This window comes from Danio aesculapii, chromosome 2 (genome assembly GCF_903798145.1).
Source record: "Danio aesculapii chromosome 2, fDanAes4.1, whole genome shotgun sequence".
In the NCBI taxonomy this organism is placed as follows: domain Eukaryota; kingdom Metazoa; phylum Chordata; class Actinopteri; order Cypriniformes; family Danionidae; genus Danio; species Danio aesculapii.
In genome coordinates this window covers 48,607,978-48,622,361 of record NC_079436.1, presented here as the reverse complement: position 1 = coordinate 48,622,361, position 14,384 = coordinate 48,607,978, and the positions used below count along the sequence as shown (strand labels likewise).

The 14,384-nt window shown below is 35.8% G+C and overlaps 1 protein-coding gene across 1 annotated transcript; it reads left to right on the top strand.

Moving 5' to 3' along the window:
• Nucleotides 1-294: 294 nt before the first annotated feature.
• On the top strand, nucleotides 295-9,353 carry LOC130238522 (C-type lectin lectoxin-Enh4-like). Its single transcript, XM_056469578.1, has 4 exons — nucleotides 295-328; nucleotides 404-760; nucleotides 852-973; nucleotides 9,234-9,353. The coding sequence occupies exons 1-4, from the start codon at nucleotides 295-297 to the stop codon at nucleotides 9,351-9,353; spliced, it is 633 nt and encodes a 210-aa protein (XP_056325553.1).
• The last annotated feature ends 5,031 nt before the right edge of the window (nucleotides 9,354-14,384 follow it).

Below are 14,384 nucleotides of genomic sequence, written 5' to 3'. Positions count from 1 at the left end.
TATTGTTTTATGAGCATACAAAAGCATTCTTGTAGCTTGATTATATTCTGATTGAATCACTGAAGAGATAAGGTCTGTTTTGAGGATGCTTTTTGGTATTTTTCTGGACTTTGAAGAAGTTGGGAACCTTGCTGTCTGTAGTAGATAAAGGAGCTCCCCTAAAATATCTTCAGTATTGATCAGAAATCAAAAATATTCAATTCAACGTGATCTATCTGCAACCCTGTGATGCCGAAATACATTTCTTTTTCATCTCTCATTAGGAACCAGCAGAAAAGGTCTGTTTGAGCAGTCATGGAGAGTCTGTTTGTGCTGCTTGTGCTGTCAGGTTGGTTTGGTCATCTGTAATCTCGATTTAAGATGATGTTTACACCTAGATGGTTTAACATGTTGGTTTTTACAGGGCTCTTCTGCAGCAGTTCTGCTATTTCTCGTCAGTATCAATATCTAAACCTGAGAATGTCATGGCCAGATGCTCAGAGTTACTGCAGAGAGAATTTCACTGATCTGGCTACTGTAGACACCATGGATGATGTTAACAGGCTGTTAAATTCAGTGGATGCTGGATACAATGGATCAGTGTGGATTGGACTGAGGAGTGAGACAGAGAAACGCTGGTTTTGGTCGAGTGGAGAAGACACTTCTCAGTACTTTAACTGGGCTTCAGGAATGCCAAATGATGATGGATATTGTGTAGCTACTAATTCCGGCAGTTGGAGTGATTTGCCATGCAATCACGGAAGATATTTTGTGTGTCAGAGTGAGTTCTGCATTCATCTAAGTGTATCATTCTGCAGTTTAGCAAGAAAAGAAGAGCTCAGAACTAATACTTTCTTTAATTTTCTTGACAGAAGACACTACATACAAATTGGTAATTATGGCTAAAAGCTGCATAGATGCTCAGAGTCACTGCAGACAGTATTACACAGACCTGCCCACAATCCACAGCTCTGCAGAAAACAACCAGGTTTCTGTAGGTATTGTAAGTGGATGTTACTTCTGGATTGGTCTGTACCTTGGAAATGGTCTGATCAGTGGGATCTCCGATTCAGATTCCATGACTCTAACTACACCTAACTACTTTTAGGTCTGAATTTCAGTTTTTAACTGCAGAAAGTAAATTATTGTAGTGGTTCTTTTTTCTTCATTACAAGTTGTGTTTCTACTTTCATGTGTGACAGTAATGATCAATCTACAGGTTAATTAGTGCCATAACTCATTCTTAAGTTTGCAATGTCTGAGTTTTTCAGTTTAAAAATCAATCAGGTTTATATGGCAAGAGTTTCTGTTCAACTAAGATGTTTTATTAAATTAATGCATAATAATAAAAAATATATATTCTAAATAAATACATTTTGTATTGTTGGGTAACTTTCAAATCATTTGATGGAACAGAAATTGTTAATAAAAAATAAAGAACAAAATTTGTTTGCAGTTAAAATAATAACAAGGTCATAATCAGATCTATTTAAAACAAAGAAGATTAAGCCAGAAAATCTATTGCATACTGTCGTGTTTGTGCAATTAGTTTTTTCTTTTTTTTTAACTTATTTTGAAGGTCTTCTACATTTGTATACCGCCTGATATTTATAGGCCACAATTATGAGTAAGTAACCACAGGAAAATATATATGTTTCTGTCTAAACATTATCTTTAAAAAAATATTTTAATGAAAAATGGTATTTCCGTCCCCTCTCTTCCCTACTACATTACTCAATCTAGCCCAGCTGTAGATGAAAATATTTGCAGTTTTACAGGAAAAGTAAACAATCATTTAAATGTTTTTAAATTAAGTTCATTTAATTCCACTTCAGGGTTTTTATAGTGTGTTTTTTGGTTAAAATAGTTTAAGTTTAATTAGGTGTGTGCTTTGTGTGGTGCTTTAAAGATACAACTTTTTTTAATGTAGGATTTTGGGTGAACTGTCACATTAATCCTTCCATTTTCTCTCTGACATATTACTGTCTCAATCTAGTGGCCCACTACAGGCACTGTGTCATCAATGTACACATGCAGTTTAAGTCAGAATTATTAGCCGCCTTTGATTTTTTTTTTTTTCTTTTTACAATATTTTCCAAATGATGTTTAACAGCGCAAAGAATTTTTCAAAGTACATCTGATAATATTTTTTTTTTTGTGGAGAAAGTCTTATTTGTTTCATTTCGGTTAGAATAAAATCAGTTTTTAATTTTTTAAAAGCCATTTTAAGGTCAATATTATTAGTCCCTTTAAGCTATATTTTTTGATAGTCTACAGAACAAACCATCGTTGTATAAAAACAACGCCTAATTGCCCTAACTTGCCTAGTTAAACTAATTAACTTAGTTAAGCCTTTAAATGTCACTTTAAGCTGTATAGAAGTGTCTTGAAAAATATCTAGTCAAATATTATTTACTGTCATCATGGCAAAGAGAAAATAAATCAGTTATTAGAAATGAGTTATTAAAACTAATATGTCTAGAAATGTGTTGAAATCTTCCCTCCGTTAAACAGAAATTGAGAAAAAATAAACAGGGGGCTACTTCAACTTCAACTGTATAATTGGCACTTGACCGTGGAAATGATACTTTCAACTTTAAAACTGTAAATACTTTAGTTTCTCTAATTAGTTCATTTTAAATACTTTAAAAACTTTAAGACTATTAACTACTAATATATAAAGCTTCAATAGAAACAGCTAAAGGTTTGTCAATAGAAATGAAAAGCCATATATCCTTTACATGAATCTTGATGTAGACCTAATATTCAGATTCATTGTTAAGTAATTAAAGATAAGCATGGACATTACTCCTAAGATTTTTTGATGCGTTTAACTTCCTCTATTAATAAACAGATTGTCTGTCATGTGAAGATGTACACGCTACTGAATAAATTGTATGGTCTGTTTACGTGTGTACACACTGTTTACGTCTAGTAAATGTAGACCTAATATTCAGATTCATTGTTAAGTAATTAAAGATAAGCATGGACATTACTCCTAAGATTTTTTGATGCGTTTAACTTCCTCTATTAATAAACAGATTGTCTGTCATGTGAAGATGTACACGCTACTGAATAAATTGTATGGTCTGTTTACGTGTGAAATTCAAGTTTATTTTTGTTTGGTGTTATCTTTTTGTACTGTAGGTGGGTGGTGGTGGAGTGTTTATGTCTGTGAATGCATCTGTGTGTGTGTGGGGGGGGTGGATTCTAACTAAAATCTTCAGCTTAACAAAACAATTGACAATTTTATTTCAAAAATAAACATTGATGTCTCTTAAAGCCCTATTTAAGAATCTTGGCATTGATGTACGTATTGTGTCAATGTGACGTGAGGCGATGCTAAACAGTATCTTAAATGAAAAGGACCAATCTGAATATGAAATGTACTTAACATACATTTTCCTGAGATGTGATTTATCTGGGATTAGTTAGTTTACAGTATTTTTAAAAAGCTATCAATACCTTCCAACAAAAAATCTTGATCTTAGTAATAGACACATTATTGGAATAAATGAAATTTGTACAATTCTGATGCAGCAAGAAGGTAAATGATAATGTCAACTAGGGCTGCACGATTAATCGTATTATTATCAAGATAAAGATATTTGTCGCGATTATACAGTATAAAGATCAAGCCGTTATTTTAATGGGTGGAGTTTACGGATTGTATAGATATATACATTAGATGTCGTCTACCCTGTTGGAAGGAATGCGTCAATAGACCTGCCATTTTAGTACAAGGTAGCGCTCCTTTGAAATGAATGCGGGACCAAGCTGCATTGGAGGACTGTGGCCATCCAGATCCAGAGATATACACAAATACACACATATATATATGATCGGGAGTTTTTTCACACAGGCATTCCTGACAAAAAGCTTGTGTTTGTGTGTATGGAAATGTACTATCCACCCTCGCTGTTAAATTTGATCTTATCTCTGTCCTGAAACACACCCCCTCTCCTGCTTTCACTTCTTATACTGACGGAGGGAACGATTCGTTTGTGAATGAATCTCCGTTATGAACGACTCCTTCGCTTAGCCGACAATAATACAAGTTTCTGGCACCGCAGCATCTTGTTATCATATTTCTTTTGCTTTGTTTGCTGATTTTATTCAACAAAACTAGCATAAGCCGAGTGTTTAGTGCAGGTTGGTGCTACTTTGCGTTATGGTGAATGCAGTAAGTGACTATTATCATCAATAACTTTACCTGTTTAGTTATGTATTCCTATATACAATCTATTTACTATTGTTGGGTCATGGCCTGAGGAGAGTATGATAATGTTCTTCTCCCCCACTTTATCTCCTTAACTTTGCTTTTAAGAGTTCACACTTAGCTGATGATCAATAAAGTGTAATTGGCATGCTGTCCCGGGAGAGAGCCCTGAGCTTGTAATATCCTCGAGCCTGGGGTTCCCTCCCATTAGAAGGGTGAGAGGGGAGTTCGAGCTCAGGTAGGTCTCAAGAACTCCCCTGCTTGTCGCCATGTGAGAAGTGTAAACTAGGGTTGTCTTGGGTGATAATTTGGATTAGTCAGCTGATTATGGTGTATGTTTTTGGATGGTGGGAGGAAACCGGGGAACCCGGGGGAAAACCATGCGAACACAGGAAGAACATGCAAAATCTGCACAGAAACGCCAACCGGCCCGATAGGAGGTGGACTGGGCCGCCTTGTGGGGCTTAGTTTTCACCAATGTTTGACAATGTTTTGCTCAGAGTCTAATAAGCAAAGGTAACTGCTGATCGAGGAGAATGGCTTTTACTCTGCGTCTCCTGCACAATGGTGCATAGCCTTATTTACTAACAAAGTCAATTTCAACTTGTTACACAGAAGTTCATGTTACAGCTACAGTATGTTGCTCTATACAGTATGTTAGTTTGATTCATTCTACTGTCTGTATATTTAAAAATGTAACTTAATAAACAACTTTGCCTGCTTTAAGGCGTAGAGATTCTTTATCAACGGTGATAACAACTTTAATGGAGTCAGATTAATTCAGATAAATAATTAATTAAATTAAACATCCTTCAATTTTGCCATCCTTTGCCATCATTCAACTGCTTTCTGTTCTCGATTATTGGTTCAGAATAGCAGCGTAAGCTTCAAGCCTTACATGTCCATGAGTACGTCACATATATGGACACACCAACACAATCTCATGGCAATTCGTAACTTTTTGATTTAGTGGCTAATTCGTATGAATTCATACGATCTAATTCATACATTTTTGTACGATTTGCTCATCCCCCAATGACGGTTGGGTTTAGGGGTGGGGTTAGGTGCCACGCCTCCTTTTTAAAATCGTACAATTTCGTACGACTGAACTCGTACGACTGAATTCGTACAACTGAATTAGCCACAAAACTGACAAAACATAAAATACTTACATTTTCTTGTGAGATCAGGCTGGACCATAGACTGTAAAATATATGGACGGAGCATCCGTGACTTCACCCTTAGGTTTCTGAACACTGCAAAAGAAGCCACAAGTAGGCGCGGCCAACCGTCGCCATTTTGTTCGCGCGTCATCGCACCCACGGCGGGATACCAAACTAGGGCAAAGAGGCGGAGAGTGGGCGGAGCTACAGACGCCTGCTGGCAATTTGCTTAGACCTAGCAGACAGACTTTACTTTGGGAGAAACGCTTGATACTTTATTACCTGAGACTCGTTTGTGTTCTGACCACATGTGCTTGGCTGTACACTATATCAGTAAAGTGTTTAGACTTTTAAAAACACTGTAGTAATACATTGAGCCACTAAACATTGTTCTTATGACGTTTTTCTACAGAAGGAAAACACGAATTACTTCCAAACACTTCAGATCTAGTCTGTGTTAGTAAATGCAAGACTATTGATGAAATCCAGCAAAACACTGTATGATAACGCTTCAGATGACTGTTCTAGAGCCGACAGCTAATAAATCTATCACATTCTGGAGTGCTTTACAGGTCTAAAGAAATATATTAATGATAAATGATCTTAAATAAAACAAATACATTTATAGAAACGGTATACAAGTATATAACTTTACTCACATGGGAAACAGAGGCCACGTGAATGGTTTGTGAGCACAATTAAGTGCACACAGCATCCCATATCATCTGATAATTGTAAGAAATAAGTCCAAAAGGCAGCTGACTGTGTAAAGCCACATAAAACAACACAAAAATACGATGAATATTCCGAAATCAGTGGCTATTCTGCCGGATTCAGCTGAGGTGAAGTGACGGCGACCAGCGAGACCTAGCTGTCACTCAAGTGGCCACGCCCTTAATTATGCAAACTTAATATAACCTAATATAAAGGAAATGGATGAGTTATAAAAAAAATTCACCCCCCTCACAGTTGTCATGGAGGGTAATAATAGCTATTTGAACCAAAATCGTTCTTTGTACCAGGCTGTAAACACCTTTTTTCTGCTGTAAAGTGGCCATTCTACAGTGGGCTCAATTGCCACTTGCTCTATTATGGAGCCAGGACTAGCGGAATTTTGATGAATTGCAGTTTCAGTTACTTCCGTATTGGCTTCCCGAGAGAGAGCGGGAGGTTGCCGCTTGGGCTGGACACACACACCCCAAGCAGCAGCAGGGGAGGGATGCGCCAGTCAAAGAATCTAACATATGGGTTCTCAACTGTCCCCCACATTCTGTTGTATATTATGCACTGTGTTTGTCATAAAGTTATCTGTGGCGGCAATTTTTATTTTGCCTTTCGCTTGTACGGTGGCTCTGAACTGTCAAAATACCTCTCAAACGCTTTTTTTTGAATGTGAAAATGGAAAAAAATCTAACCCACTTAGAATTTTTTATGACAAACGAAAGTTTCGGAGGCAGTTTGTTAATACGGTTAACACAACATGAGGTCAAGTTTATTTTTAAACATGCAAAAATTACAGAAGAAATTTTCGGATTCAGTGTGTAATAACCTTCACTCTAATATGATCTTTTGAATCATGAGATGTTTCCCAGAGGCTTACTCTGAATATATCATTGAATAACACGTGAACCAATATCAGTCCAATTCACAAATTAAAGGATAAGTGCAATTTGTGAACCAATTTAAAATGTTACCTGATCAAATTCAGCTTGCTCATAAATGTAGGAAACTAAGTAAAAAGCGTGCTATTTTGTTTTGTAATATAGTGAAGAAAAATATAAGTTATTATTTGAAATAAAATGCTTTAAAGTACAGGTATTAAAATATATACTTTAGTACAGTAGTGAAGTAAAAAATACTTAGTTACTGTATTCGACTGCTGCAGCTCACAAATATATTTTAATAATAAACTAGTTTAACAACTTCCAATTTAATTAGTGATCTTTTGCAAAAAGTTAAAGGTTTGTTCTCTTTATTTAAATCACTTGGTGAAAACATTACCTATTTGAGAATGCTTTATGTAATACATTATTTAAAAAGTTACATTTGCTAATTTGCACTTATGCACATTTGCTTTATAACTCAGAATTGTGACTTTATAACTATTCTATATGACTTTTAATGTCAGAATTCTGACATTCTGGCTTTTTTCCATTTTATGCAGTGGCAAGAACAGGCTTCCATAAAAATCTGAAGTAACATCAACATTAAAACTTTTTTTTAACAAAAAGGCATGGGTTGTTTTGATATTCAAAGTACTCATTTTCATTAAAAATATTTGCATGTTGTTGCTTTTATCATAGTCTAATGGGTCACGCGAATTATATTTTGACTATATTTTTTTCTAACATATACACCTATAGATAAACTGTATAGCCAAATAATTTTCAACACATGTAAAAAGCATACTCTATGCAAGTCATTTAGCAATGTAATTAGCATGCAAGCATCATACTCCATATAAGGTCAGTCTCCATAACAGGAAACTCCTTTAAAACTCGCAATTCTCACTTTAAATCATGCAATGGTGACTTTGTATCTCAGAAGTGCATGATATAAAGTCAGATTTCTGAGTTTATATTTCAAAATTCTGATTTATATCTTGGAATTGTGACTTTATAAGTTAAAGTTTTGACTAACTCAGAATTCTGACTTAAAAGTGCCAAAAACTTTTTTTTATACAGTGGCGAGACCGGGCTCGCATATGATTTCAAAAACTATAATGTTATTGTGCAGACTGAACCTCCTTGTCTCATTTTGAAGCTTATTCAGGTTTTTAAAGGTTAATCAAAGTGTAATTGTGGAGGAACGTGTATGAACTCGTGCATTACATTCAAATGTAGTAAAATGTGTTGTTAAAGCGTCCATGGAGAACTACACTCTGATTGGTAGCTTTAAGTCTTAAAATGTTTATCAAAACATTGCGCAAACAAATAGATGAGAGCCAGGGATTCATTAGACTAAGCTCTAGTCCACATTGAGGATTATTTTATTCTGGCCAAGAACTCACCAATTTGGATGATTAAAGGGTGTATTTATGTATTTATGTAAAGGGTGTATGTCTGCAGTGAGCTGAGATTGTTTAATTAAATCTCTGTAAAGTTTTACTGGACAAAAACTTTTTTGAGGTAAGAAACTACAGTTTCACTTCTGGCTACAATTGATTTATAGTTTATAAATGTTTAAATGTCAGTAGGGCATGGAGCAGTTTAGGGCTAGTAATCGCTAGTAGTCAGGTAAATTGTTAAATAATAGTGTGATTTGAAACAGGTGTAGTCAACAGGTAATTGTAATTATTATTTGGTACAAAAGCAGCATCCAAGAAAGGTATAGTCCTTAAGAGGCAAAGATGGGCTGTGGATCACCAGTTTGCCAACAAATATGTGAGAAAATGACATGTTTAAAAATAATGTTCCTTAAAGAAAGATAGGAAGATATTTGGATATTTCACCTTCAACAGTGCAGAACATAAATATAAGTGAAGGAATCTGGAGAAATTTCAGTGCGTAAAATACAAGGGCGTAAACCTAAGCTGATCAACCGTGATCTCTAATCCATCAGGTGGCACTGCATCAAGAATCTGATATCACCACATGGTATCACCACATGGACTCAAGACTACTTTGGCAAACCTTTCTCAAGTACCACAATACGTAGTTACATCCACAAATGTCAGTTAAAACCAGGGCTGCCAACTTTTGGCTTTAGAACTTATGCCCCGCCCCTATGCCCACTAGCCCTGCCCACACCAAAGCATGCCCCCAACTTTTTAAAAAATCTATAAAAATTATAAATTATTTTAATAAGACGTCATTCAGAGGTAAAGATAAAGCCTATATGTTAATCAGATTTTTTTCTTGCTTGTTTTCCAGATCACTGAAACATTAAAAAGCATGGGACTGGAAAGTGACAGCACAATAAACTGGAGAAATGGGGATAGTAAAGAGTTTTTTCATCCGGAGAACAACGGTGTGGAGAATGAAATGAAGTAATGTTACAAAATTGCTTTGAGAAACTGGAAAATATTACAAGAAAAGTCACTTTCTTAGGTCTGTATGTGGTAACAGGCCCATTTTGTTTCTGATGCAATATTGTCTCAATCTAGTGCCCAAGTACAACCACTTTATCATCAGTATATGAATATATAACTGGCACTTGACAATGTTATGTTGGATTCAACTTTAAAAACTTTAACACAGCCAATAAGTCTTCAAAATAAAAATCTGAAAGTTTGCGTAATGTGTCTTTTATGACTTAAAAGCTAAAGCAATCTTAATCAGCCTGCCTGAAAACAAGTCAAGTTTTATTGATGACAGTGCTCATACTAACTGTGAAGATGAGCATTTATCAATTTTACATAAAAGTTGGATTATTAAATGTGTGCAATAATCACTGCATAAAAGTGTCTTTAAAATATGGATGTGTCATTGTTGTAAACTTTCAAAGATGTTCGAGAATGAATGATGCATGGTCGCATGACAGACTGTTATACTGAACACACTTCCACATATTACACATTCACAAACATGGTGTATATAGTTTAACTAATTATATTTTAGAGAAAAGTTCAAGCTTGGTGAACTCTGACCTGCGAAATCTCATCACATGATTGCGTGAGACCAATCGATGATCAAAACATGACCTCTCTGGACAGAAATTTAAAACATGGACCAATTGCTCGCTTTTTAAAACATCCAATCATCTTGTTTAATCCCGCCCCTGTAGTGCAGTACTACAGAATTTCGCACGCATAAACTCTAGTGTGTCTGCGGCATTAGTTGACTGACAGGTTAACCAAGCAATCACATTTTGTTTTGTGCCAAGTTCATGTTTAAGAACGTGTTTACCAAGGCAAAAGCCAAGCATCACCAAAAACTCCAATATCAGGTCAACATTAGCATGAAAGATACATCAATGATAGAATAAATACACTACTCATCCAAAAGAAGTCACTACTTGGACTGAACTAATCTACGTCTTGTGGTGCTTGTCAAAAGTTTGTCAAAGTAGTCCTGAGCCCATGTGGTGATATCGCTTATAAATGAATGACGATTCTTGATGCAGTGCAACCTGAAGGATCGGAGATCATGATTGTTCAGCTTAGGCTTGCACCCTGGTCCTTTACGCATTGTAATTCCTCCAGATTCCCTGAATCTTTTATTTATGTAATGCATTGTTAAAGGTGAAATATTAAAATGTCTTCCAATCTTTCTCTGAAAAACAATGTTTTTAAACATTTCAATAATTTTCTCCTGTAGTTGTTGGCTAACTGGCGATCTTCAGCCCATCTTTGCTCCTAAAGGACTAGAGTTTTCTTTTGTACCAAATCATAATTACTATCACCTGTTGATATCACCTGTTTCAAATCACATAATTATTTAACTACTTTACCTAATTAATACCTCTAGAGCTACGGTCACACTGAGCTTTGTGTGTGCGAATTTCTGTCGTGCGGCTCTACGAAAACGGGCAGGATTAAACAAGATGATTAGACATTAAAAAAGCGAGCGATTGGTCCATGTTTTAAATTCCGGTCTGACGCATTCGCGTGCGTATGAATGGAAGTCTATGGGAGGAAAAGCCCAGTGTGACGGCAGCATAAATTTCTCTTGTCCCAACATTTTTGAAATGTGTCACATAGACCAAAATTGGAATACATGTTTAAAAAAAAAAATTATATATATATATATATATATATATATATATATATATATATATATATATATATATATATATATATATATATATATATATATAAATCAACAAATTAATAAGTGTGTGTTGTATTGCCTCACGCAGTGGCGCAGTAGGTAGTGCTGTCACCTCACAGCAAGAAGGTTGCTGGTTCAAGCCTTGGCTGGGTCAGTTGGTGTTTCTGTGTGGAGTTTGCATGTTCTTCCTGCGTTTGCGTGGGTTTCCTCCGGGTGCTCCGGTTTCACACATGTGGTACAGGTGAATTGGGTAGGCTAAATTGTCCATAGTGAATGTATGTGTGCGAATAAGTGTGTATGGGTTTCCCAGTGATAGGTTGTGGCTGGAAGGGCATCCGCTGCGTAAAACAAATGCTGGATAAGTTGGCGGTTCATTCCGCTGTGGCGACCCCAGATTAATAAAGGGACTAAGCCGAAAAGAGAATGAATGAATGAATGAATGTATTGCCTGCAATGAAATACAAGTCAAAGTAATTATTTAGAAATAACTACTTTCTGTTTTTATTTGCGTTTTCTATACTCTCCCAACTTTTTCAGAATTGGCACTGTATACCGTAGTACACACTAGTGCATCAACGTTCCAATTTAATTGTGTGATATTCAAGTGCTATTTTGCAGAAAGTTACAGATTTGTTCTCTTTATTTAAATCATGTGTTGGAAACATGCCATTTTTGGAAATGTTATACAAACGTAAAAACTTACATTTGCTAATTTGTAGTGACTGACTTGCCTACAGCATATTTTTTTAGGTTGAAAATCAGCAGGTTGTAGTTTATTAAGCTGTAGATGTTTTTTAAAATATATATTAGAACAATTTCAATCTAAGTCAAAGTATATTTTGCGTGACCCATTAGACCAAGAAAAGCAGTAACATGCAAATATCTTTAATGAAAATGAGTGCTTTGAATATCAAAAAAACACAAGCCTTGTTATCAAAAAAGAGCTTTTAATGTTTATATGTTACTCTAGATTTCAGAGACTATAATGTTATGGTGCAGACTGAACCTCCTCGCCTCATTTTGAAGCTCATTCAGGTGTTTAAAGGCTAATAAAAGTGTAGTTGTTCTGGAGGAAAGTGTATGAACTCGTGCATTACATTTAAATGTAGTAAAATGTGTTCTTAAAGGATCCATGGAGAACTAGACTCTGATTGGTAGCTATAAGCTTTAAAATGTTTATCAAAACATTGCATAAACAAATAGATGAGATCCAGGCAATTCATTAGACTAAGCTGTAGTCCACATTTTATTCTGGCCAGGACATCAGAGTTTTGGTTGTTTAAAGGGTGTATTTGTGTGAAATAGACTGCAGTGGTTGGAGATTTTTAAAATATTGTTCGATTTATAACATCAGTTTACATCAGTCTTTTATGTGTCCATCACCCTCATCAGGTGACAGGATTGATTGAAAGCTTCTGTAAAGATTTACTGGACAAAACTATTTTGAGGTAAGAAACTACAATTACACCTCTGGCCACAATTGATTTATAGTTTATAAATGACAGGTTTGGAGGCATCTAATATTTACTTTCTGTTTTTAATATATAAATGTTAGAAAGTCATGCACAAATTTTGCTGTAGCTAAGCAGATGCGCACATGTACTGAACAGACAGAATGCGATACAATAATAGCACAATAATTCTGAGTAAAATATGTGTTTCAGGGCTGGGCGATAGTCAAATTTTGGTGTCCATACAATACAAAGTAAATACTGGGTATTACACAGATACTGATACTTTTATATTTTTTAACTTTATTTTTATTGCTGTTTAAGCTAGTGGAACATAAATTAAACATATTAAATTCAACACACACTACACAACATTGGGATGTATAAATATTTTTTTCCATCTCTCATTGGGATCCAGCAGAAAACATCCGTGTGAGCAGTCATGGAGAGTCTGTTTGTTCTGCTTCTGCTGTCAGGTTGGTTTGGTCATCTGTAATCTTGATTTATGATGTGTGTTCATAATTATTCATACGGCAGGGGTGATTTTTTTTTTTTTTTGTCTTTTTCAACAGGGCTCTTCTGGAGATGTTCTGCTATTTCTCGTCAGTATTACTATATAAACCTGCAAATGTCGTGGTCAGATGCTCAGAGTTACTGTAGAGAGAATTTCACTGATCTGGCTACTGTAGACACCATGGATGATGTTAACAGGCTGTTAAATACAGTGGATGTTGGATACAGTGGATCAGTGTGGATTGGACTGAAGAGTGGGACAGAGAAACGCTGGGGTTGGTCGAATGGAGAAAACTCTTCTCAGTACTTTAACTGGGCTTCAGGAATGCCAAATGATGATGGATACTGTGTAGCTACTTATTCCAACAGTTGGATTGTTAAGCTATGTAGTGATGGGCGATATTTTGTGTGTTATAGTGAGTTCAACATTCTTTTAAGTGTATTATTTTGCAGTTTAACTGGAAAAGAAGAGCAGAGACTGAATACTTTCTCTTTTTTTCTTCACAGAAAATACTACATATTACATGGTACAAATTGCTAAAAGCTGGACAGATGCTCAGAGTTACTGTAGACAGTATTACACAGACCTGCCCACCATCCACAGCTCTGCAGAGAATGACCAGCTAAATGCAGCTGTTTTAAAAGGATTTTACATCTGGATTGGTCTTTACCGAGACCCTTGGAAATGGTCTGATCAGTGGGATCTCAGATTCAGAAACTGGGCATCAGGTCAACCATTCCAGAGAGTGGGATCTGACTGTGTCAGCATGTCAACAACTGCTTCTGGGAAATGGAGTCGTGAAAGCTGTGATGTACTGCATCCTTTTATCTGTTATGGAGGTGAGTTTAACCAGTTAATGGGTTAGTTCTCCCAAAACTCTGACAATTCTGTCGTTATTTACTCACCCTTTACTTGTTCCAAACCTGTTTGAGTTTCTTTCTGCTGAAATCAAAATAAGATATTTTGAAGAGAGCTGGAAATGTGTAACCATCAGCTTCCTCCAGCAGGCACAGAACATCAACATGATTCAGATTGATGTTGTACCCCGACATCATCGGACGTTGCATTTTGTTTGGAAATAAAAATTGGGCTGACATCAGAACCCAACATCACCCAACGTCTGACAGACATTGCATTTTGGTCTCTTTCCAATGCAACCTAAAAACAACAAAAAATCAACATATAATGATGTTACATCTTGACGTTGTGTGGATGTTACCAGTGTGAAGTCTATCAGACGTTTGATTTTGGTTGCCATACCTGACGAATAAATGTCAGTATCTGACATCAGTATGACGTTGGTGTAAGATGTTGGCTCTATGTTGTATTTTGGTCACTTTCCAACAC

What these genes read in the sequence shown, in the direction of transcription:
- LOC130238522 (XM_056469578.1), top strand. Translation starts at nt 295, where the DNA reads ATGGAGAGTCTGTTTGTGCTGCTTGTGCTGTCAG. An exon ending in TGTGCTGCTTGTGCTGTCAG is followed by an intron (nt 329 to 403) that starts GTTGGTTTGGTC and finishes TGGTTTTTACAG; the next exon opens with GGCTCTTCTGCAGCAGTTCT. An exon ending in AAGATATTTTGTGTGTCAGA is followed by an intron (nt 761 to 851) that starts GTGAGTTCTGCA and finishes TTTTCTTGACAG; the next exon opens with AAGACACTACATACAAATTG.